This window comes from Chiloscyllium plagiosum, unplaced genomic scaffold, assembly GCF_037043375.1.
Source record: "Chiloscyllium plagiosum isolate Xiang-an unplaced genomic scaffold, Cpla_swu_hap1 HiC_scaffold_40, whole genome shotgun sequence".
In the NCBI taxonomy this organism is placed as follows: Eukaryota; Metazoa; Chordata; class Chondrichthyes; order Orectolobiformes; family Hemiscylliidae; genus Chiloscyllium; species Chiloscyllium plagiosum.
Genome location: NW_028270178.1, coordinates 10565642 through 10589630, shown reverse-complemented (window position 1 = coordinate 10589630; position 23989 = coordinate 10565642). Strand labels below are relative to the sequence as shown.

At 56.5% G+C, this 23989-nt stretch overlaps 1 protein-coding gene across 1 annotated transcript in view; it reads right to left on the bottom strand.

Moving 5' to 3' along the window:
- The window catches only part of LOC148138308 (beta-crystallin B1-like), a 37575-nt gene extending 17687 nt beyond the window's left edge, over nt 1-19888 (bottom strand). Inside the window, exons 1-4 of the mRNA XM_087981506.1 lie at nt 19856-19888; nt 11010-11096; nt 7372-7490; nt 1764-1896 (exon numbers count right to left, since the gene is read on the bottom strand). Coding sequence (XP_087837632.1) covers nt 1764-1896; nt 7372-7490; nt 11010-11087 — 330 coding nt within the window. The 5' untranslated portion in view covers nt 11088-11096; nt 19856-19888. The remainder of the gene's footprint in view (nt 1-1763; nt 1897-7371; nt 7491-11009; nt 11097-19855) is intronic.
- Between the last annotated feature and the right edge of the window lie 4101 nt (nt 19889-23989).

Sequence of the window (23989 nt, the reverse complement as noted above, 5' to 3'; positions counted from 1 at the left end):
AGGGAGGGTGTAGGGGCGAGAGGAGATGACAGATATAAGGAGGGTATAGGGGCTGGAGGAGGTGACAAAGGTAGGGAGGGGGATAGGATTTGGAAGAGTTTACATGAATAGGGAGGGGTGTAGATTCTGGAGATACAAGAGGATGTTAGAACTGGTCTAAGTGACAGAAATAGGGAGGATTGTTGGGGCTGGAGGAGCTGACAGAGATCGGAGGAGTGTTTAAGGACTGGGAGAGTTTGCAAAGCTCACAAGATTTATAGAGTTTGAGGAGGTTATTCACATTAACAGAGAATTGACTAATGGAATGAAGACATAAAGTTCAGATAAGGCGAGAATTTTCACAATGTCCGCCTATCACTGGGATCAGTGTTGGGCATCACAATCATTGACAATATATATTCATGACGTGAATGTACTCCTTTCACGTTTACAGATGACACAAAAAATAGGTGGGAAGGCAAGTGGTGAGGATGTCACAAACAGTCTACACTGGGTGTAGACAGGTAAACTGGGTTAAAACCTGGCAGGTTGGATCTGCGAGGTTCTGCACTTTGACAGGAAGAATCCAGGTGCAGAATATTATTCCAGTGGGGAAAGACTACAGAAAGCTACGATACAGAAGCACTTGGGAATTCTTATTTGTCATCCACAAAAAAAGCAATCTTCTAAATGCAATGGGTAATGGGGAAGGGAAAGGCAATTTTTGCCTTTATTCCAAAGGGAATGAACATAGAACATTACAGCGCAGTACAGCCCTTCGGCCCTCGATGTCGCACCGACCTGTCATACCAATCTGAAGCCCGTCCCACCTACACTATTCCATGTACGTCCATGTGCCAGTCCAATGACGACTTAAATGCTCTTAAAGTTGGCGAATTTACTACCGTTGCAGGCAAAGCATTCCATACCCTTACTACTCTCTGAGTAAAGAAACTACCTCTGACATCTGTCTTATACCTCTCTCCCCTCACTTTAAAGTTATGTCCCCTCGTGCTTGCCATCCTCATACTTGGAAAAAGGCTTTCCCTGTCCACCCTATCTAACCCTTTGAGAGTAAAAATGCAAAACCTTTGTTGTATAAGACACTAGTCAGACCTCAGCTGGAATTCTGTCAACAGTTTAGGGATCCCGTTTCTGAGCAAAGGCAGGCTGACATCAGAGGCAGTTTGGAAAAGATCCACTCAGCTGATCCCAGGTTGGAGGGACTGCCTTATGAAGAGAGGTCGAATAGTTTGTCCCTGTACTTCTTGGAGCTTAGAAAATGAGAAGTGACCTTATTGAGACATGTATGTTTCTCTGGGGACGTGACAAGGGAGATGTGGAGAGGTTGTTTTCCATTGTGAGACAGTCTGGACCCAGAGGGTAGAATCCCCTTGAAAACAGAGATGAGGAGGAATTTCTTCCCTCAGAGGGGAGTGTATCTGCAATTCTTTACCTCAGAGGGCTGTCAAGACTGGGTCATTGAATGACTGAGGCTGAGACAGACACGATCAAACTGCAAATTGTTCACAGAATGTGCCTAATCAGTAAGTCTGTAGTCCTGATGGATCACAACACTACAGCTGAAAACAGCATGAGGAGCTGAAAGCAATGGATTCCACCGCAGTGTAAAGTCCTTACCCTCAGAGAACCCAGGAAATAACAATCACACAAACTACTCGGAAAGGACCAGGGAAGGAGGAATATCGAGCCAGGATGGAATGAGAGAAGGAAAGCAGAGTGGGTCTGAGGAGAAGTACAGATGCCAATTGAAAAGGACGTACCATACAGACAGGCCTGAATGACATGATGTAATCATTCCGATAGCTGCTCGACCAGGAGTCCCATCGGGGAAATTCACCCTTCTCCAAGATAAACATCTCACCAGAGAAATTGCATTTGTCATATATGACCCACCTGTGAGAGGGAAACAAATTCGCAGTAAGGATGCTGTATCTAGGTCATAAACAGAAATACATCGGTCAGATATAGCTGTTATTACAGAGACATGGCTGCAAGGTGACCAAGGGTGGGAACTGAACTGAATCCAGGGATTCTCATAATTCGGGAAGGGCAGACAGAAAGGAAAAAGAGGTGGAGTATCAATGTTGGTGAGATAGTGAGGAAGGATATTGGCTCAAAGTGGAATCTGTCTGAGCAGGGATTCAAAACACCAAGGGAGTGGTCTACCAACTCGGAGGAGTGGTGGAGATGGGAAGGGAAAGGATAAACAAGAAATCAGAGAGGCATGGAATAAAGTACAACAGTGAGTCATTTTAATCTATAAATAACTTGGACAAATCAAACTAACACTGGGATTGTGAAGAGTATTTCCCACAGTGTGCACGTGATGGTTATTTTAAACCAATGTGTTGAGGAAGCAGTTAGACAACAGGCTTTTCCAGACTGTGTACTGGATAATGAGAAAGGAGTAATTAGCAGACTTGTTACGTGATGACCCTTTGGGAACAGTGACCAAAAACTGATAGAATTCTTCATTAAGATGGAAAGTGAAATCCAGGTCCAGAGTCTGGAATCAAATGAAATGAAAGTACGAGTGCATCAGGTGCACATTGGTGAGCATGGATTGAGAAAGCTTATTTAATGGGGAAGACAGCGGCTAGAGCTGAAAATGTGTTGCTGGAAAAGCGCAGCAGGTCAGGCAGCATCCAGGGAACAGGAGAATCGACATTTCGGGCATAAGCCCTTCTTCAGGAAACGGTGGCTAGGCAATGGTTCATAATTAAAGAACATCTACTTGATTATTACAATTATTCACTCCTGTGTGGTGAAAAAATGGAAGAGGAGAGATGGTTCAACAGTCACTTACAGAAAAAAAAATAGTATTAGATCCAAAGAGGAGGGATATAAAGTTCCAGAAAAAAGCATCAAGCCTGAGGACTGGAAGCTTTTTAGAATTCAGCAAAAGAGACAAAATGTTTAATCAGAGATGGGGGAAATAGAACATGACAGTAAAATTGCAGGGATTATAGAAACCTCCAAAAGCTTTCACAAATTATGAACAGAAAAAGATGAGTGAAGATAAATGCAGTTTCCTTTTTAGTGATTGCAATAAGGTCAACCAGTAGGACCTTGTCGGTGATGAGTTCTGAGCAAGGATCACTCGACCTGAAATGTTAACTCTGGTTTCTATCCCCAATGCTGCCAAATCCACTGAGCATTTCCAATAATATCTGCTGTTGTTTCAGATTTACAGCCGTTTTGGATTGTATACCAAATATGAATTCCCTGATTGGGGCTGTTTACCCGGTCCAATCAGGGAGCACTAGCTGACAGATAAAAATGGGAGTCCAGAAATCCTGAGACTCTGAGAGCTGGCTCTGAGGGAGCTGGATCAGTGTTAAGGTCTCTCCACATGTAAGTAAAGGGTGATATGGTGGTGGGATACTGGCCTCTGTGCAGTTATTTCAGCCTTAGAGTCAAAGATCAGGGTAATAATACTGGGGAACTTCAGAAAAGGCAGAAGGAATGAACAGAGGCTTTGGTTCTGATTTCACAAGGGAGAGTGTAAATAACCATCCAGAAATGTGAGGGAGCTAACTGAGATGGCAGAGTTGAAGGAAATCAGTCTTGGTGAGAAAATTATGCTCGGGAATTGAACGGGGTAAAGGCTGATGAATATCTCGGGCCTGATCATCTACAGCCCAGAGAATAGTGGATACAGCTGTTTCACCTTCCAACATTCAATGGGCCTGCAGCAGTTACTCTAGATTGAAGGACAGCAAATGTTTAACAAGGAAGAGAAAATTAAACACATAATTTTAGCTTAACATCAGTAGCAGGGAAACCCCATTATAAAACATATAATAACAATATTTCGAAAAGGGTCTTCAGTGTGTTACAAGGGGACATAAATTTAAGGTGAAGGGTGGAAGGTATAGGGGGAATGTCAGGGATGGGTTCTTTACCCAGAGAGTGGTGGGGGCATGGAATGCGCTGCCTGTGGGAGTGGCAGAGTCAGAATCTTTGGTGACCTTTAAGCGGCAATTGGATAGGTACATGGATGGGTGCTTAAGCTAGGACAAATGTTCGGCACAACATCGTGGGCCGAAGGGCCTGTTCTGTGCTGTATTGTTCTATGTTCTACGTTCTAGTAATGGCCAAAGCCAGTATCAATTTGTGAAAGGCAAATCATGCTTCGTGAATGACAGGGGTTTGTTTGAGGATGTAACGAGTGGAATAGATCAGTGAAACCAGTGCATGCGTCCTCCCTGGAGATGTCCCTCATAAGTGGGAGATGTTAAATCACATGGGATTGCGGGAAATGAATCGATTGAGAATTCGTTGAGAGACAGAAATCAGAGACAGGAATAAATTGGCCGTTTTCCCAGGGCCAGGTAGTGTCTAGTGGGGCCCTGTGGGGATCAGTCTCAGAGTCCCAGGTAGTGTCTAATGGGATCCTGCTGGGATCAGTCTCAGGGTCCCAGGTAGTGTCTAGTGGGGTCCTGCGGGGAACAGTCTCAGAGTCCCAGGTAGTGTCTAGTGGGGTCCTGCGGGGATCAGTCTCAGGTTCCCAGGCAGTGTCCAGTAGGATCCTGCGGGGATCAGTCTCAGAGTCCCAGGTAGTGTCTAGTGGGGTCCTGCGGGGATCAGTCTCAGGTTCCCAGGCAGTGTCCAGTAGGATCCTGCGGGGATCAGTCTCAGAGTCCCAGGTAGTGTCTAGTGGGGTCCTGCGGGGATCAGTCTCAGGTTCCCAGGCAGTGTCCAGTGGGATCCTGTGGGGATCAGTCTCAGAGTCCCAGACAGTGTCCAGTGGGATCCTGTGGGGATCAGTCTCAGAGTCCCAGACAGTGTCTAGTGGGGTCCTGCGGGGATCAGTCTCAGAGTCCCAGGCAGTGTCTAGTGGAGTCCTGCGGGGATCAGTCTCAGAGTCCCAGGTAGTGTCTAGTGGGGTCCTGCGGGGATCAGTCTCAGAGTCCCAGGTAGTGTCTAGTGGGGTCCTGCGGGGATCAGTCTCAGGTTCCCAGGCAGTGTCCAGTGGGATCCTGTGGGGATCAGTCTCAGAGTCCCAGACAGTGTCTAGTGGAGTCCTACTGGGATCAGTCTCAGGTTCCCAGGCAGTGTCTAGTGGAGTCCTACTGGGATCAGTCTCAGGATCCCAGACAGTGTGTAGTGGAGTCCTACTGGGATCAGTCTCAGGGTCCCAGACAGTGTCTAGTGGAGTCCTACTGGGATCAGTCTCAGGGTCCCAGACAGTGTCTAGTGGAGTCCTGCTGGGATCAGTCTCAGGGTCCCAGGCAGTGACTAGTGGAATCCTGCTGGGATCAGTCTCAAGGAACCAGGCAGTGTCTAGTGGGATCCTGCTGGGATCAGTCTCAGGGTCCCAGACAGTGTCTAGTGGGATCCTGCGGGGATCAGTGCAGGGTCCCAGGTAGTGTCTGGTGGGATCCTGCGGGGATCAGTGCAGGGTCCCAGGTAGTGTCTGGTGGGATCCTGCGGGGATCAGTGCAGAGTCCCAGGCAGTGTCCAGTAGGATCCTGCGGGGATCAGTCTCAGAGTTCCAGGTAGTGTCTAGTGGGGTCCTGCGGGGATCAGTCTCAGGTTCCCAGGCAGTGTCCAGTAGGATCCTGCGGGGATCAGTCTCAGAGTCCCAGGTAGTGTCTAGTGGGGTCCTGCGGGGATCAGTCTCAGGTTCCCAGGCAGTGTCCAGTGGGATCCTGTGGGGATCAGTCTCAGAGTCCCAGACAGTGTCCAGTGGGATCCTGTGGGGATCAGTCTCAGAGTCCCAGACAGTGTCTAGTGGGGTCCTGCGGGGATCAGTCTCAGAGTCCCAGGCAGTGTCTAGTGGAGTCCTGCGGGGATCAGTCTCAGAGTCCCAGGTAGTGTCTAGTGGGGTCCTGCGGGGATCAGTCTCAGAGTCCCAGGTAGTGTCTAGTGGGGTCCTGCGGGGATCAGTCTCAGGTTCCCAGGCAGTGTCCAGTGGGATCCTGTGGGGATCAGTCTCAGAGTCCCAGACAGTGTCTAGTGGAGTCCTACTGGGATCAGTCTCAGGTTCCCAGGCAGTGTCTAGTGGAGTCCTACTGGGATCAGTCTCAGGATCCCAGACAGTGTGTAGTGGAGTCCTACTGGGATCAGTCTCAGGGTCCCAGACAGTGTCTAGTGGAGTCCTACTGGGATCAGTCTCAGGGTCCCAGACAGTGTCTAGTGGAGTCCTGCTGGGATCAGTCTCAGGGTCCCAGGCAGTGACTAGTGGAATCCTGCTGGGATCAGTCTCAAGGAACCAGGCAGTGTCTAGTGGGATCCTGCTGGGATCAGTCTCAGGGTCCCAGACAGTGTCTAGTGGGATCCTGCGGGGATCAGTGCAGGGTCCCAGGTAGTGTCTGGTGGGATCCTGCGGGGATCAGTGCAGGGTCCCAGGTAGTGTCTGGTGGGATCCTGCGGGGATCAGTGCAGAGTCCCAGGCAGTGTCTGGTGGGATCCTGCAGGGATCAGTGCAGAATCCCAGGCAGTGTCTGGTGGGGTCCTGCTGGGATCAGTCTCACGGTCCTGGTTATCAGGTACAGTGATACAAAGCAAGGATATGTGACGGCGTCTTACGTTCACATTTGGGACAAGGGTCTTGCTGTCTGGGCCAATAGGTATTGACCACGCCTTGGTGCCATCCCTTCAGAGGGTGGGGGTGAGCTGCCTTCCTGAACCATGTGCTGGAGGGGAGACCCACAGTGTCCCTGAGGGAGGGAGTCCCAGGATTCTGACCCAGGAAGGAACGGAGAGAGATTTCCAAGTCGGGATGGTGAGGGGCTCGGAGGGGAACCTGCAGCGAGGGGGGTGTTCCCATGTATCTGCTGCCCTTACCCTTCTGGAGGGAAGTGACCGTGGGTTGGGAAGGGGTTGTCGGAGGAACTTTGGTGAGTTTTGGCATCTTGTAGATGGTACCCCCTGCTGTTACTGAGTGTCGGTGGGGGGAGGGAGTGAGGGGATGTTTGTGGGTGTTGAGCGTCTCGAGTGTTGTTGGAGCTGCCCCCATCGAGGGGTAAGTGAGGAGTATTCCCTCACCCTCCCTCCTGTGCCTTGCCGATGGTGGGACAGGCTTTGGGGGGGAGACAGGAGGGGAGTTACTCGATGCAGGATTCCCAGCCTCTGACCCTGCTCCTGGAGACACTGGGATGATGGGGTGGGTCCAGGTGAGTTTCTGGTCAATGGTAACCCCCAGGATGTTGGTAGTGGGGGAATTCAGTGACAGTTACACTATTGAATGTTAAGGGGGTGATGGTTGGAGTATTTCTGGTTGAAGAAGATGCTGTGTGGTACCATCTGTGTTTCCCTGTGAGCTGTGATTTTTTTTTTAGTGCTTTACATCCACCCCCACTCCTCCTTCACCCCCAGATCTCCTCCTCCCCCACCCTCCCCCCATAAGAACGGGTGCCTTACGGTCCACAATCCACTCGAATCGACGCAATCCGCTCGAAGCCCATGTCACAGACATTCATACACTCTCCGGTCACCTCCACACACTGGCCTTGGAAATTCTCCCGCTCGAAGATCGTCATCTAGGGTCAAAAAGAGTACGGGTACCGAGATTACACAGCAAGATCCAAATCAAGTCACAGCCTCTGTCTTGCTGATTCATAATCTCCTGCATCTCCTGTGGGACAGGCTGGGGAAGGGGCTGAATGGCCTCCTGCTGTTCCCCTGTGGGACAGGCTGGGGAAGGGACTGAATGGCCTCCTGCTGTTCCCCTGTGGGACAGGCTGGGGAAGGGGGCTGAATGGCCTCCTCCTGTTCCCCCTGTGTAACAGGCTGGGGAAGGGGCTGAATGGCCTCCTCCTGTTCCTCTGTGGGATAGGCTGTGGAAGGGGCTGAATGGCCTCCTGCTGTTCCTCTGTGTAACAGGCTGGGGAAGGGGCTGAATGGCCTCCTGCTGTTCCCCTGTGGGATAGGCTGGGGAAGGGGCTGAATGGCACTCAGTCTGGTTTGGGTTAGAATCGAGTGGAGGGTGAACTGGGGCTGAGGAGTCAGGACAATGATGGGAATCAGACATGAAACAATGTCCCCTGCTGTGTGTTACTGGGGGAGTGTGTGAACATATCCTCACCTCGATACAGGTGTGTGTGTGTGTGTGTGTGTGTGTGTGTGTGTGTGTGTGTGTGTGTGTGTCTGTGTGTGTGTCTGTCTGTCTGTGTGTGTGTGTGTGTCTCTGTGAGTGTGTGGGTGTCTGTGTGTGTGTGTCTGTGTGTGTGTCTATATCAGTGTGTGTGTGTGTGTGTGTCTGTGTGCCTGCATCTGTGTGTGTCTGTGTGTGTGTCTGTCTGTATGTGTGTGTGTGTGTCTGCGGTTGTGTGTGTCTGTGTGAGTGTGTCTGCGTCTGTGTGTGTCTGTGTGAGTGTGTGTCTGTGTGAGTGTGTGGGTGTCTGTGTGTCTGTGTGTGTGTGTCTGCGTTTGTGTGTGTCTGTGTGAGTGTGTCTGCGTCTGTGTGTGTCTGTGTGAGTGTGTGTCTGTGTGAGTGTGTGGATGTCTGTGTGTCTGTGTGTGTGTGTCTGCGGTTGTGTGTGTCTGTGTGAGTGTGTCTGCGTCTGTGTGTGTCTGTGTGAGTGTGTGAGTGCCTGTGTGTCTGTCTGTGTGTGTCTGCGTTTGTGTGTGTCTATGTGAGTGTGTGTCTGTGTGAGTGTGTGGGTGTCTGTGTGTGAGTGTGTGTGTGTCTGTGTGTGTCTGTATGAGTGTGTGTGTGTGTCTGTGTGAGTGTCTGTGTGTGTCTGTGTGTCTGTCTGTGTGTCTGTGTGTGTGGGTGTCCGTATGTGTGAGTGTGTGTGTGTCTGTGTCTGTGTGTGTCTGTATGAGTGTGTGTGTGTCTGTGTGTGTGTCTGTGTGAGTGTTTGTGTGTGTCTGTGTGTGTGTGTGTCTGTGTGTGTGTGTCTGTGTGTGTCTGTGTGTGTCTGTGTGAGTGTGTGTGTGTCTGTGTATGTGTGTCTGTGTCTGTGTGTCTCTGTGTGTGTGTCTCTGTGCGTGTGAGCGTGTGTGTGTGTGAGCGTGTGTGTGAGTCTGTGTGTGTGTGTCTGTGAGTGTGTGTGTGTCTGTGTGTCTGTGTGTCTGTGTGTGTGTGTCTACGTGTGTGTGTGTGTCTGTGAGTGTGTGTGTGTCTGTGTGTGTGTGTGTGTCTGTGTGTATGTGTGTGTGTGCCTGTGTGTCTGTGTGTGTGTGTGTCTGTGAGTGTGTCTGTGTGTGTCTGTGTGTGTGTCTGTGTGTGTGCCTGTGTGTGTGTGTGTGTGTGTGTGTCTGTGTGTGTGTGTGTGTCTGTGTGTGTGTCTCTGTGCGTGTGAGCGTGTGTGTGAGCGTGTGTGTGAGTCTGTGTGTGTGTGTGTCTGTGAGTGTGTGTGTGTATGTGTGTGCGTGTGTGTGTGTCTGTGTGTGTGTGTGTCTGTGTGTATGTGTGTGTGTCTGTGTGTGTCTGTGTGTGTGTGTGTCTGTGTGTGTGTCTGTGTGTGTCTGTGTGTGTGTGTCTGTGTGCGTGTGTGTGTCTGTGTGCGTGTGTGTGTGTCTGTGTGTGTCTGTGTGTGTCTGTGTGTGTGTCTCTGTGTGTCTGTGTGTGTGTCTGTGTGTGTCTGTGTGTGTGTCTGTGTGTGTCTGTGTGTGTGTGTCTGTGTGCGTGTGTGTGGCTGTGTGCGTGTGTGTGTGTCTGTGTGTGTCTGTGTGTGTCTGTGTGTGTGTCTCTGTGTGTCTGTGTGTGTGTCTGTGTGTGTCTGTGTGTGTGTCTCTGTGTGTCTGTGTGTGTGTGTCTGTGTGTGTGTGTGTGTCTCTGTGTGTGTGTGTGTGTCTGTGTGTGTGTCTGTGTGCGTGTGTGTGTGTGTCTGTGTGTGTGTGTCTGTGTGTGTGTCTCTATGTGTCTGTGTGTGTGTCTGTGTGTGTGTGTCTGTGTGTGTGTCTGTGTGCGTGTGTGTGTGTGTCTGTGTGTGTGTGTGTGTGTGTGTGTGTGTGTGTCTGTGTGTGTGTCTGTGTGCGTGTGTGTGTGTGTCTGTGTGTGTGTGTGTGTGTGTGTGTGTCTGTGTGCGTGTGTGAGGCAGATTCATTGGCAAAAACATATCCAGGAAATGTTCAAAATCCCACAACACCAGGTTATAGTCCAACAGGTTTATTTGTAGGAGCAGAGCTCCGAAGGTTAGTGCTTCCAAATAAACCTGTTGGACTGTACCCTGGTGCTGTGGGTTTTAACTTTGTCCACCTCAGTCCAACACAGGCTCCTCCACGTCATACAGCATTTACATGAAACACTACCCATGTACTGTCCCTGTCCTGGGGTGGGGGGACAGTGTAGAGGGAGCTTTACTCTGTATCTAACCCCGTGCTGTCCCTGTCCTGGGAGTGTGTGATGGGGGACAGTGTAGAGGGAGCTTTACTCTGTGTCTAACCCCGTGCTGTCCCTGTCCTGGAAGTGTTTGATGGGGGACAGTGTAGAGGGAGCTTTACTCTGTGTCTAACCCCGTGCTGTCCTTGTCCTGGGAGTGTGTGATGGGGGACAGTGTAGAGGGAGCTTTACTCTGTGTCTAACCCCGTGCTGTCCCTGTCCCTGGGAGTGTTTGATGGGGGGGACAGTGTAGAGGGAGCTTTACTCTGTATCTAACCCCGGGCTGTCCCTGTCCTGGGAGTGTGTGATGGGGGACAGTGTAGAGGGAGCTTTACTCTGTGTCTAACCCCGTGCTGTCCCTGTCCCTGGGAGTGTTTGATGGGGGGGACAGTGTAGAGGGAGCTTTACTCTGTATCTAACCCCGTGCTGTCCCTGTCCTGGGAGTGTTTGATGGGGGACAGTGTAGAGGGAGCTTTACTCTGTATCTAACCCCATGCTGTCCCTGTCCCTGGGAGTGTGTGATGGGGGAGACAGTGTAGAGGAAGCTTTACTCTGTATCTAACCCCGTGCTGTCCCTGTCCTGGGAGTGTTTGATGGGGGACAGTGTAGAGGGAGCTTTCCTCTGTATCTAACCCCAGAGGCTGGGCGGGGATCTCGATACGGGGTAACTAGCAGTTCCCCGTTGAGCTGTTACATTGAGTTGACGGACGCAGTAACCCGGTAATCTCACCTTGTAGCCCACCATTTCCACTGGGATGGTCTTGGCTTGGACTGATTTGCCATCAGGCGTGCTGTGTGTCTCCGCCATGGGGGCTACCTGTGACAGGAATAAAACTCAGGTCAACACACTCTCCATCATTATCCACTCAAACAGAAAGGGACATGGTCCCTCGGTAGGTGAGGGGTCAGAGGACAGGGAGGAGACTGAGGGTGAGGGTGAGGGTGGGAGTGAGGGTGTGAGGGTGAGGGTGTGGGTGAGGATGAGTGTGAAGTAGTGAGGGCGTGAGGGTGAGGGGGTGAGGGTGGGGGGGTGAGGGTGACAGTGAGGGTGAGGGTGAGGGTGGGGGTGGGGGTGAGGGTCTGAGTGAGGGTGAGTGTGAGGGGGGTGACGGTGTGAGGGTGAGGGGGTGGGTGAGGATGAGTGTTAAGTGGTGGGGGTGTGAGGGTGAAGGGGTGAGGGTGAGAGTGTGGGTGAGGGCGCGAGGGTGAGGGGGTGAGGGTGGGTGTGTGGGTGAGGGTGAGGGTGAGGAGGGTGAGGGGGTGTGGGTGAGGGGATGAGGGTGGGGGTGTGGGTGAGAGCGAGGGTGAGGGTATGGGTGATGGTGAGGGTGAGGGGGTGAGGGTGGGTGTGTGGGTGAGGGTGAGGGTGAGGAGGGTGAGGGGGTGTGGGTGAGGTGATGAGGGTGGGGGTGTGGGTGAGAGCGAGGGTGAGGGTATGGGTGATGGTGAGGGTGAGGGTGGGAGGGTGAGGGGGTGAGGCTGAGGGTGAGGGGGTGAGGGTGAGAGTGGGAGGGTGAGGGGGTGAGGGTGAGGGTGAGGGTATGGGTGATGGTGAGGGTGAGGGGGTGAGGGTGATGATGAGGGAGAGTGAGGGTGAGGGTGAGGGGGTGAGGGTGAGGGTGGCAGGGAGAGGGGGTGAGGGTGATGGCAAGGGAGAGGGGGTGAGGGTGAGGGTGATGATGAGGGGGATGAGGGTGAAGGTGAGGGTGAGGATGAAGGGGTGAGGGTGGGGTGTGAGGGTGTGAGGGTGAGGGTTTGGGTGAGGGTGAGAGGGGTGAGGGTGTGGGTGAGGGTGAGGGTGAGAGTGAGGGTGAGGGGGTGAGGGTGAGGGTGAGGGGGTTGAGGGTTAGGGTGAGAGTGAGGGGGTGAGGGTGAGGGTGGTGAGGGTGAGGGTGTGACAGAGTAGGTGAGGGTGAGGGTGTGAGGGTGAGAGGGTGTGAGGGTGAGGGGGTGTGAGCGAGGGTGAGGGTGGGGTGTGAGGGTATGAGGGTGAGGGTGTGAGGGTGTGAGGGTGGGGTGTGAGGGCGTGAGGGTGAGGGGGTGTGGGTGAGGGGGTGAGGGTGAGGTTGTGAGGGTGAGGGGGTGTGGGCGAGGTTGAGGGTGAGGTTGTGGATCTGGGGGAGAGGGTGAGGGTGGGAGGGCAAGGGTGAGGGTGAGGGTGGGAGGGTGAGGGTGGGAGGGCAAGGGTGAGGGTGAGGGTGGGATGGTGAGGGTGAGGGTGAGGGGGTGAGGGTGAGGGTGGGAGGGCAAGGGTGAGGGTGAGGGTGGGAGGGTGAGGGGGTGTGGGCGAGGGTGAGGGTGAGGGTGGGAGGGTGAGGGTGAGGGGGTGAGGGTGAGGGTGTGAGTGGTAGGGTGAGGGTGAGGGGGTGAGGGTGAGGGTGTGAGGGTGAGGGTGTGAGTGGTAGGGTGAGGGTGAGGGGGTGAGGGTGAGATGGTCAGGGTGAGGGTGTGAGGGCTTGTGGGTGACGGGGTGAGGGTGTGAGGGTGAAAGGGTGAGGGGGTGTGGGCGAGGGTGAGGGTGAGAGTATGAGGGTGGGGTGTGAGGGCGTGAGGGTGAGGGGGTGTGGGTCAGGGGATGAGGGTGAGGGTGTGAGGGTGAGAGGGTGTGGGTGAGGGTGAGGGTGTGCATGAGGTGGTGAGGATGAGGGTGGGAGGGCGAGGGTGAGTGGGTGAGTGTGGGAGAGTGAGGGTGTGAGTGGTAGGGTGAGGGGGTGAAGGTAAGGGGGTGAGGGGGAGGATGAGGGTGGGAGGGTGAGGGGGTGAGGCTGAGGGTGAGGGGGTGAGGGTGAGAGTGGGAGGGTGAGGGGTTGAGGGTGAGGGTGAGGGGGTGAGGGTATGGGTGGGAGGATGTGGGTGAGGGAGAGGGGGTGAGGGTGGGAGGATGAGGGTGAGGGTGAGGGGGTGAGGGGGTGAGGGTGAGGGGGTGAGGGTGAGGGTGTGGGTGAGGGGTTGAGGGTGAGGGGGTGAGGTTGAGGGAGTGGGTGGGAAGGTCAGGGTGAGGGTGGGAGGGTGGGGTTGAAGATGAGTGGGTGAGGGTGAGTGGGTGAGGGTGACAGTGTGGGTGGGTGGGTGTGGGTGGGAGGATGAGGGGGTGAGGGTGAGGATGTGAGGGAGAGGGTGTGAGAGTGAGGGGGTGAGGGTGTGGGTGTGGGTGAGGGTGAGGGTAGGAGGGTGAGGGTGTGGGTGAGGGTGTGAGGGTGAGATGGTGAGGGTGAGTGTGGGAGGGTGACGGTGAGGGTGAGGGTGAGGGTGTGGGTGGGATGGTGAGGATGTGGGTGAGGGGGTGTGGCTGAGGGTGGGGGGGTGAGTGTGAGGGTGAGGGTGAGGGTGGGAAGGCGAGGGTGAGGTGGGAGGGTGAGGATGTGGGTGTGGGTGAGGGGGTGAGGGTGAGTGTGGGAGGGTGAGGGGTGAGGGTGATGGGGTGAGGGTGAGGGTGAGGGTGAGGGTGAGAGGGTGAGGGTGAGGGGGTGAGGGTGAGGGGTGAGGGTGAGCTTGGGAGGGTGAGGGAGATGGGGTGAGGGTGAGGGGGTGAGGGTGTGGGTGAGGGAGTGAGGGTGATGGGGTGAGGGTGAGGGTGGGAGGGTAAGGGTGAGCGTGAGTGGGTGAGGGTGGGAGGGTGAGGGGGTGAGGGTGTGGGTGAGGGGGTGAGGGTGAGTGTGGGAGGGTGAGTGTGAGGGTGAGAAGGTGAGGGTAAGGGGGTGAGTGTGAGGGGGTGAGGGTGAGGGGGTGAGGGGAATGGGGTGAGGGTGAGGATGGGAGGATGAGGGTGTGGGTGACGGGGTGAGGATGGGAGGGTGAGGGTGATGGGGTGAGGGTGGGAGGGTGAGGGTGTGGGTGATGGGGTGAGGGGTGAGGGTGAGGGTGGGAGGGTAAAGGTGAAGGTGAGGGGGGTGAGGGTGAGGGGGTGAGAGTGTGGGTGGGAGGGTGAGGGTGAGGATAGGAGGGTGTGGGCGGGAGGGTGAGGGTGAGGGGGTGAGGGAGAGGGTGTGGGTGAGGGTGAGGGTGGGAGGGTGAGGGGGTGAGGGTGAGGGTGAGGGTGAGGGTGGGAGGCTGAGGGTGTGAGGGTGAGTGTGGGATGGCGAGGTTGAGGGTGAGGGGGGAGGGTGAGGGGGTGAGGGTGAGGGTGAGGGTGGGAGGATGAGGGGGTCAGGGTGAGGTTGGGAGGGTGAGGTTGGGAGGGTGAGGGTGAGGGTGGGAGGGCGAGGGTGAGGGTGTGGGGGTGAGGGTGAGGGTGAGGGTGAGGGTGAGGGGGTGAGGGTGAGGGTGAGGTTGGGAGGGTGAGGGTGAGGGTGGGAGGCGAGGGCGAGGGTGAGGGTGTGGGGGTGTGGGTGAGGGTGTGGGTGAGGGTGGGAGGGTGAGGGGATGAGGGTGAGGGTGAGGGTGGGAGGCTGAGGGTGTGAGGGTGAGTGTGGGATGGCGAGGGTGAGGGTGAGGGTGTGAGGGTGAAAGGGTGAGGGGGTGTGGGTGAGGGTGAGGGTATGAGGGTGGAGTGTGAGGGCGTGAGGGTGAGGGGGTGTGGGTGAGGGGGTGAGGGTGTGAGGGTGAGAGGGTGTGGGTGAGGGTGAGGGTGTGCATGAGGTGGTGAGGATGAGGGTGGGAGGGCGAGGGTGAGGGGGTGAGGGTGGAAGGGTGAGGGTGTGAGTGGGAGGGTGAGAGGGTGAGGGTAAGGGGGTGAGGGTGAGGATGAGGGTGGGAGGGTGAGGGGGTGAGGCTGAGGGTGAGGGGGTGAGGGTGAGAGTGGGTGGGTGAGGGGGTGAGGGTGAGGGGGTGAGGATATGGGGTGGGAGGGTGTGGGTGTGGGAGAGGGTGTGAGGGTGGGAGGATGAGGGTGAGGGTGAGGGAGTGAGGGGGGTGAGGGTGAGGGGGTGAGGGTGAGGGTGTGCGTGAGGGGTTGAGGGTGAGGCGGTGAGGTTAAGGGAGTGGGTGGGAAGGTCAGGGTGAGGGTGAGAGGGTGGGGTTGAAGGTGAGTGGGTGAGGGTGACAGTGTGGGTGGGAGGATGAGGGGGTGAGGGTGAGGATGTGAGGGTGAGGGTGTGAGGGTGAGGGGTGAGGGTGTGGGTGTGGGTGAGGGTGAGGGTGAGGGTGGGAGGGTGAGGGTGTGGGTGAGGGTGTGAGGGTGAGGGTGAGATGGTGAGGGTGAGTGTGGGAGGGTGACGGTGAGGGTGAGGGTGAGGGTGAGGGTGGGAGGGTGAGGATGTGGGTGAGGGGGTGTGGCTGAGGGTGGGGGGTGAGTGTGAGGGTGAGGGTGAGGGTGAGGGTGAGAAGGTGAGGGTGAGGTGGGAGGGTGAGGATGTGGGTGTGGGTGAGGGGGTGAGGGCGAGTGTGGGCGGGTGAGGGTGAGGGTGAGGGTGAGAGGGTGAGGGTGAGGGGGTGAGGGTGAGGGGGTGAGGGTGAGGGGTGAGGGTGATGGGGTGAGGGTGAGCTTGGGAGGGTGAGGGTGATGGGATGAGGGTGGTAGGGTGAGGGTGTGGGTGAGGGGGTGAGGGTGATGGGGTGAGGGGGTGAGGGTGAGTTTGGGAGGGTGAGGGGTGAGGGTGAGAAGGTGAGGGTAAGGGGGTGAGGGTGATGGGGTGAGGGTGAGGATGGGAGGGTGAGGGTGATGGGGTGAGGGTGGGAGGGTGAGGGTGTGGGTGACGGGGTGAGGGGTGAGGCTGAGGGTGGGAGGGTAAGGGTGAAGGTGAGGGGGTGAGGGTGAGGGGGTGAGAGTGTGGGTGGGGGTGAGGGTGAGGGTGGGAGGGTGAGGGTGAGGGTGGGAGGGTGTGGGCGGGAGGGTGAGGGTGAGGGGGTGAGGGTGAGGGTGAGGGGGTGAGGGTGAGGGTGTGGGTGAGGGTGAGGGTGGGAGGGTGAGGGGGTGAGGGTGAGGGTGGGAGGGTAAGGGTGAGGGTGTGAGGGTGAGGGTGTGGGTGAGGGTGTGAGGGTGAGGGTGAGGGTGTGAGGGTGAGTGTGGGAGGGTGACGGTGAGGGTGAATGTGAGGGTGAGGGTGGGAGGGTGAGGATGTGGGTGAGGGGGTGTGGCTGAGGGTGGGGGGGTGAGTGTGAGGGTGAGGGTGAGGGTGAGGTGGGGAGGGTGAGGTGGGAGGGTGAGGATGTGGGTGTGGGTGAGGGGGTGAGGGCGAGTGTGGGCGGGTGAGGGTGAGGGTGAGAGGGTGAGGGTGAGGGGGTGAGGGTGAGGGGGTGAGGGTGAGGGGTGAGGGTGATGGGGTGAGGGTGAGCTTGGGAGGGTGAGGGTGATGGGATGAGGGTGGTAGGGTGAGGGTGTGGGTGAGGGGGTGAGGGTGATGGGGTGAGGGTGAGGGTGGGAGGGTAAGGGTGAGGGTGAGTGGGTGAGGGTGTGGGTGAGGGGGTGAGGGTGAGTGTGGAGGCTGAGGGTGAGGGTGAGAAGGTGAGGGTAAGGGGGTGAGGGTGAGGGGGTGAGGGGAATGGGGTGAGGGTGAGGATGGGAGGATGAGGGTGATGGGGTGAGGGTGGGAGTGTGAGGGTGTGGGTGACGGGGTGAGGGGTGAGGGTGAGGGTGGGAGGGTAAGGGTGAAGGTGAGGGGGTGAGGGTGAGGGGGTGAGAGTGTGGGTGGGGGTGAGGGTGTGGGTGGGAGGGTGTGGGTGGGAGGGTGAGGGTGAGGGTGGGAGGGTGTGGGCGGGAGGGTGAGGGTGAGGGGGTGAGGGTGAGGGTGTGGGTGAGGGTGAGGGTGGGAGGGTGAGGGGGTGAGGGTGAGGGTGGGAGGGTAAGGGTGAGGGTGGGAGGGTGAGGGTGTGGGTGAGGGTGTGAGGGTGAGGCTGAGATGGTGAGGGTGAGTGTGGGAGGGTGACGGTGAGGGTGAATGTGAGGGTGAGGGTGGGAGGGTGAGGATGTGGGTGAGGGGGTGTGGCTGAGGGTGGGGGGGTGAGTGTGAGGGTGAGGGTGAGGGTGAGGTGGGAGGGTGAGGTGGGAGGGTGAGGATGTGGGTGTGGGTGAGGGGGTGAGGGCGAGTGTGGGCGGGTTAGGGTGAGGGTGAGGGTGAGAGGGTGAGGGTGAGGGGGTGAGGGTGAGGGGGTGAGGGTGAGGGGTGAGGGTGATGGGGTGAGGGTGAGCTTGGAGGGTGAGGGTGATGGGATGAGGGTGGTAGGGTGAGGGTGTGGGTGAGGGGGTGAGGGTGATGGGGTGAGGGTGAGGGTGGGAGGGTAAGGGTGAGGGTGAGTGGGTGAGGGTGTGGGTGAGGGGGTGAGGGTGAGTGTGGGAGGGTGAGGGTGAAGGTGAGAAGGTGAGGGTAAGGGGGTGAGGGTGAGGGGGTGAGGGGAAAGGGGTGAGGGTGAGGATGGGAGGATGAGGGTGATGGGGTGAGGGTGGGAGGGTGAGGGTGTCGGTGACGGGGTGAGGATGGGAGGGTGAGGGTGATGGGGTGAGGGTGGGAGGGTGAGGGTGAGGGTGTGGGTGACGGGGTGAGGATGGGAGGGTGAGGGTGATGGGGTGAGGGTGGGAGGGTGAGGGTGTGGGTGACGGGGTGAGGGTGGGAGGGTGAGGGTGTGGGTGACGGGGTGAGGGTGGGAGGGTGAGGGTGGGAGGGTAAAGGTGAAGGTGAGGGGGTGAGGGTGAGGGGGTGAGAGTGTGGGTGGGGGTGAGGGTGAGGGTGGGAGGGTGAGGGTGAGGGTGGGAGGGTGTGGGCGGGAGGGTGAGGGTGAGGGGGTGAGGGTGAGGGTGTGGGTGAGGGTGAGGGTGGGAGGGTGAGGGGGTGAGGGTGAGGGTGGGAGGGTAAGGGTGAGGGTGTGAGGGTGAGGGTGTGGGTGAGGGTGTGAGGGTGAGGGTGGGAGGGTGACGGTGAGGGTGATGTGAGGGTGAGGGTGGGAGGGTGAGGTGTGGGTGAGGGGGTGTGGTGAGGGTGGGGGGGTGTGGGTGAGGGTGGGGTGGGGTGGGGGGTGGGGTGGGAGGGTGAGGGTGTGGGGGGGTGGGTGAGGGTGAGGGTGGGGTGAGGGTGTGGGTGGGAGGGGTGAGGGGTGGGGTGTGGGTGGGGTGGGGTGTGGGTGGGGTGGGTGAGGGTGGGGTGTGAGGGTGAGGTGGGTGGGTGAGGTGGGGTGAGGTGTGGGTGAGGTGGGAGGGTGGGGTGGGGTGTGGGGTGTGAGGTGGGTGGGGGGTGGGTGTGGGGTGGGGGGTGGGGTGAGGGTGTGGGGGGAGGGTGAGGGGTGTGGGTGGGAGGGTGTGGGTGGGAGGGTGAGGGTGGGGTGGGAGGGTGGTGGGAGGGTGGGGAGGGTGAGGGGGTGAGGGTGAGGGTGTGGGTGAGGGTGAGGGTGGGGGGTGAGGGGGGGTGAGGGGTGAGGGTGAGGGTGGGAGGCTGAGGGTGTGAGGGTGAGTGTGGGAGGGGAGGATGAGGGTGTGGGGGTGACGGTGAGGGTGAGGGAGAGTGTGAGGGTGTGAGGGTGAGGGAGTGAGAGTGAGGGGGAGGGGGTGAGGGTGAGGGTGAGGGTGTGAGGGTGAGGGGGAGGGTGTGGGGGTGAGGGTGAGGGTGAGGGTGAGGGTGAGTGTGAGGGTGTGAGGTGTGGGGTGAGGGTGAGGGTGAGGGTGAGGGTGAGTGTGAGGGTGTGAGGGTGTGAGGGGGTGAGGGTGAGGGTGAGGGTGTGGGGGTGAGGGTGTGGGTGAGGATGTGAAGGGTGAGGGGAGGTGAGGGTGAGGTGTGAGGGTGAGGGGGAGGGTGTGGGGGTGAGGGTGTGGGGGTGAGGGTGTGGGTGAGGATGTGAGGGTGAGGGGGTGAGGGTGAGGGGGTGAGGGTGAGGGGGAGGGTGTGGGGGTGAGGGTGAGGGTGAGGGTGAGGGTGTGGGGTGAGGGTGAGGGTGAGGGTGAGTGTGGGAGGGTGAGGGTGAGTGTGGGAGGGTGTGGGGGTGAGGGTGAGGGGGAGGGTGTGGGGGTGAGGGTGAGGGTGAGGGTGAGGGTGAGGGTGAGTGTGAGGGTGTGAGGGTGTGAGGGTGAGGGGGTGAGGGTGCGGGGGTGAGGGGAGGGTGAGGGTGAGGGTGTGGGGGTGAGGGTGAGGGTGAGTGTGGGAGGGTGAGAGTGAGTGTGGGAGGGTGAGGGTGAGGGGTGAGGGTGAGTGTGGGGAGGGTGAGGGTGAGGATGAGGGTGAGGGTGTGAGGGTGAGGGTGAGGGTGGGAGGGTGAGGTTGTGAGGGTGTGAGTGTGAGGGTGTGAGGGTGTGAGGGTGAGGGGGAGGGTGTGGGGGTGAGGGGGAGGGTGAGGGTGAGGGTGTGGGGGTGAGGGTGAGGGTGAGTGTGGGAGGGTGAGGGTGAGGATGAGGGTGAGGGTGTGAGGGTGAGGGTGAGGGTGGGAGGGTGTGAGGGTGAGGGTGAGGGTGGGAGGGTGAGGTTGTGAGGGTGTGAGTGTGAGGGTGTGAGGGTGTGAGGGTGAGGGTGAGGGTGGGAGGGTGAGGTTGTGAGGGTGTGAGTGTGAGGGTGTGAGGGTGTGAGGGTGAGGGGGAGGGTGTGGGGGTGAGGGTGAGGGTGAGGGGGAGGGTGTGGGGGTGAGGGTGAGGGGGAGGGTGTGGGAGGGTGAGGTTGTGAGGGTGTGAGTGTGAGGGTGTGAGGGTGTGAGGGTGAGGGTGAGGATGAGGAGGGTGATTACCGAGGGCTGCTGCTCTGTCTCTGTCTCTGTCTCTGTCTGTGGGTCTGCTCCAGGGTCGAACCTGACACTGACTGACTGCCTTTTATAGAGTGGATCAGAGCCCAGTGCTGACAGCCCCCTGACCCCACCCCCACCCCCCAGACCCTCCCCACCCCCCACCCTCCCACCCATCCCCCCATCCCCCTGTCCCCCTGACCCTGGGGATTAACATTCAGACAGAAACTGCAGTGACAGCACATTGAACCTGAAATATCTCCTGTGCTCAGCTCCTCAGGGAGTGACATGGCCCAGAGTCAGCGAAATGTTAATATTCTCCACACGTTCCTGACTGCAACCACTGGGCTCACTGCCCAGCTCAGGGGGTCGATTGTGTCCCCCTAACCCCACCCTAGGGTGGGGGGGAAATACACACACACACACACACACACACACACCCCACCCCACACCCCCACACCCCCCCACACTCCAACCCCGAGGGACGAGCGACTGTGAGAGGAATCCATCCTCTTTCAGGCTTATAGCCAGGCAACTAGCAAGGGTCCATTCACTCCATCCCAGAATGGCGGGATTCCCAAAGCCAAATCTATGACCAAAGCTGCATCATTGGTCTCGCTCCCACAGAACCTGCAGAGAAATGTTCCTGTGCAAGGCTCATGATGGGCGTCCCTTGTCTTCGTGAGCTGCAACAGGAATTGACGAGGAGGAAGGCACACTTGTGTCAGCTTGGCTCCCAGTAGTGTTCTGCCACAGTGACTTGTTGTAAAAATATTATCTAGAATGAAGACAAGGCTTTGTAAAGTGGATGATGTGATGGCTCAGTGGTCAGCACTGCTACCTCACAGATAGGGAAAGGTGAAACATCCACTCAGTATATGGTGTGCAAGGGGGCTGTTTGACCGGCTTGGGTACTATTTTCTGTCCGTGCGGAGAATTGGATTGCATGTTCTAATGCCAAATCCTTGAATTGAAGGAAGACTTATAATGTCCCATTCCGCACCTCAACTATTTTGCAAGTTTTGAGAAGATTTGCAACAAACACATTGACCTTGGACCCCATTTACCACCCCCTGAGGAAAAGAACAGGAAATGACGTCACCACGGGAAATGGTGTCACCATGGGAAATGATGTCACCACAGGAAATGATGTCACCAATCCACAGAAACTCAAACATATAAATAGAAAGCAGGAAACACCAGCAGTGCTTCGTCTGGAGGCTCACTGATGACGTTACCGAGTGTGGTGACGAAACGTCTGAAAATGAATGTTCCAGCTCGGCGAGCAAACCTACATCCAGAACCTCAGCTACTGCCTGATCTCTCACTAAATCACTTTCCCAAGCATTGCACCCACAACCTCCTCGGAAAAAGTGAGGATTGCAGATGCTGGAGGTCAGAGTCAAGATTAGAGTGATGCTGGAAAAGCACAGCCGGCCAGGCAGCGTCTTCCTGCTCCTCGGATGCTGCCTGACATGCTGTGCTTTTCCAGCATCACTCTAATCTTGACCCACAAACTCCTGCTAAACAATATCAATCTATTACAAAGATTTTGCTGTGCTTTTCCCAAACATTTATATTAAGACTCAGGGCCGGAGTAGATAATTCACCCCCTTAAGCCTGTTGTGCTCTTTGATAATGATCATGGCAGGTCTTATCGATAAGGCACCTCCACAGTCCTGCCCAATCCCCATAACCCTTTCATACAAAACTCACTAACATTTCTATCTCCTCCCTGAACTTATTCAGTGTCCGGTCTCGACCACACTCCAGGGGAGTGAATTCCGCAGATTCGTGACCCCTGGAGAGAAGTCGTTTTTTCCTCATGTCTGTTTGAGATCTGTCAGCCCTTATCCGAAAACAAAGACCCCTCATTCTAGTTTGTCCCACAATGGGAAACATCCGCTCTCTAATGGAGGTGGCTGCCGAGACTGGCTCACGGAAGAGATTGAGGGCTGAGGCAGGCTTTTTAATCAGGAAGAGAATTGAGGGTTATGGGGTAAGAGGCAGGAAGGTGGAGTTAAGGATGATCGAATTGATTAGCTGTGGCCCAGGTTCCCATTAAGCTGCTGATGCAGACTTTCTAAAGATCCGCGCATGGTGATCAGTGTCGGCATGTCATGAATTCTGGTTCCAGAAATCACTGTCAGTTCGAGGGAACACTGGGTACTGTCTCGTTTATTGGTGGAATACACACAATGGGCTAGTATAGGAATGGGCGCATAAGCAACTGGGAAATCGGATAGCTCGATGTGAGAATCCAGGAGCAGGGGTGTTCTGTGTACAGGGACTGGCCAGAGGGAGGGGAATGTGTTGGAAGCAGCTCAGAAAAGAGTTACTGATCCCGGGAATGGGTAGCTCTCCTGATGAGGAAACGCTGGCCCTGTACCCTCTGGAGGTCAGGCAGCATCCGAGGAGCAAGAAAATCGACATTTAAGGCAGGAGCCCTTCATCAGGAATGAGGCTGGGAGTCTCCGGTGTGGAGAGATATATGGGACGGGGGGGGGTGGGGGAAGAGAGCTGAGAGTGTGGATGGAGGTGGGGGTAAAGGTGATAGGTCAGAGGGGAGGGTGGAAAGGATAGGTGGGAAGGGAGATAGGCAGGTAGGACAGGTCATGGGGACAGGGCTGAGCTGGAAGTTCAGAACTAGGGTGAGGTGGGGGAAGGGGAAATGAGGAAACTGTTGAAGTCCACATTGATGCCCTGGGGTTGAAGTGTTCCGAGGCGGAAGATGAGGCTTTCTTCCTCCAGGTGTCTGGTGGTGAGGGAGCGGCAGTGAACGAGGCCCAGGACCTCCATGTCCTCGGCAGAGTGGGAGGGGGAGGTGAAATGTTGGGCCACGGGGCGGTGTGGTTGGTTGGACTTTCTCACACTCTCTCACACTCTCACTCAGACACACTCTCACATATACACACACTGTGCCATACATAGTCATACAGACACACTCACAGAGATACAACACTGCACACACACTGTCAGACACACACACACTTTCTAATATACACTGGGGGAGAGTGAGTGAGATATTAAGGACGTTTTCTTACTTAGAGGACATTGGTAGAGTGTTGATTGAAAACTTTACATCAGTCTGTACCCTGGAGAAGGAGAATGTAGAGACAGAGTTTGAGAAGTGCGATTGTGAAGTTGTTCAGCAGAAGAAGCTGGTGGTAATGGAGCTTTTAACAGTGGACAGTGGATGTGTCAAGGTGTGTTACCACCCAGGCTGCTGTGGGAGGGGAGGGGAGGGGAGGGGAGATATGACAGGGACCCCTGACCCTAATTGCTAAACCATCCCTGGCCACAGGGAGGTGCTGGAGGAGAGGTCGTGTGGTTCTGTGTTACAAGAAGGAGGGAGAGCGAGAGGAGGGAAATACAGATCCATTAATGGGGAAAGGATGGAGGAGAGAATTAATCTCCACTTGGAGAGGCAGGGTTAGATCAGGAATAGTCAGCCTGGCTTTGTCACAGGGAGGTCAGACCGAACAGATGTGATGGAGGTTTGGCTGAGGAGGTGACTGTGACGTTGGTGGGTCCAGTGTGAGTGGCCGAGGACTAGTGGTGGGGGTAGCGGTGGGAAGGTGGATTCTTTCAGCTTTGTATTTTTGATCTGGAGGTATTTGAATCACGCTGGGTCGAGGGGATTGAAGCCTTTCACTGTGTTTTACCGTGTTGTTCATTGCAGAGTACAAATGACAATAAATCATTCATTCATTTACCAGCAGCCTGCTGACAGCAGCCAACTTGTTTTTACTGACTCAGAGATTTGGGGACACGGGGGGGATTTGCTGGGTGACCCTCTGATGTGCTGATAATACTTTGTGCTGACCATGTCCCTGACCTCAATCAGCCAAGGCTCAGGGAACTGTATAAATAAAAGGTCACAGCCAACATCAGAGCAGACGGCGTGTTCATACCTTTCATCTTTGACAGGGTACGTACTGACCGATGGCCGGACACAGGCACACAGACTGACAGGAAGGAGAAATATTCCCATGTGGGCCTGATGGAGGATTCAGGAAAGACCCAGGCTTCATTCCTGGCCTGTGTCACATCAGGACAGGCCCAAGTTTCCTTCCCAGCCTTGTAACATTAGGAAAGGCCCAGGCTTCATTCCCGGCCTGTGTCACATCAGGACAGCCA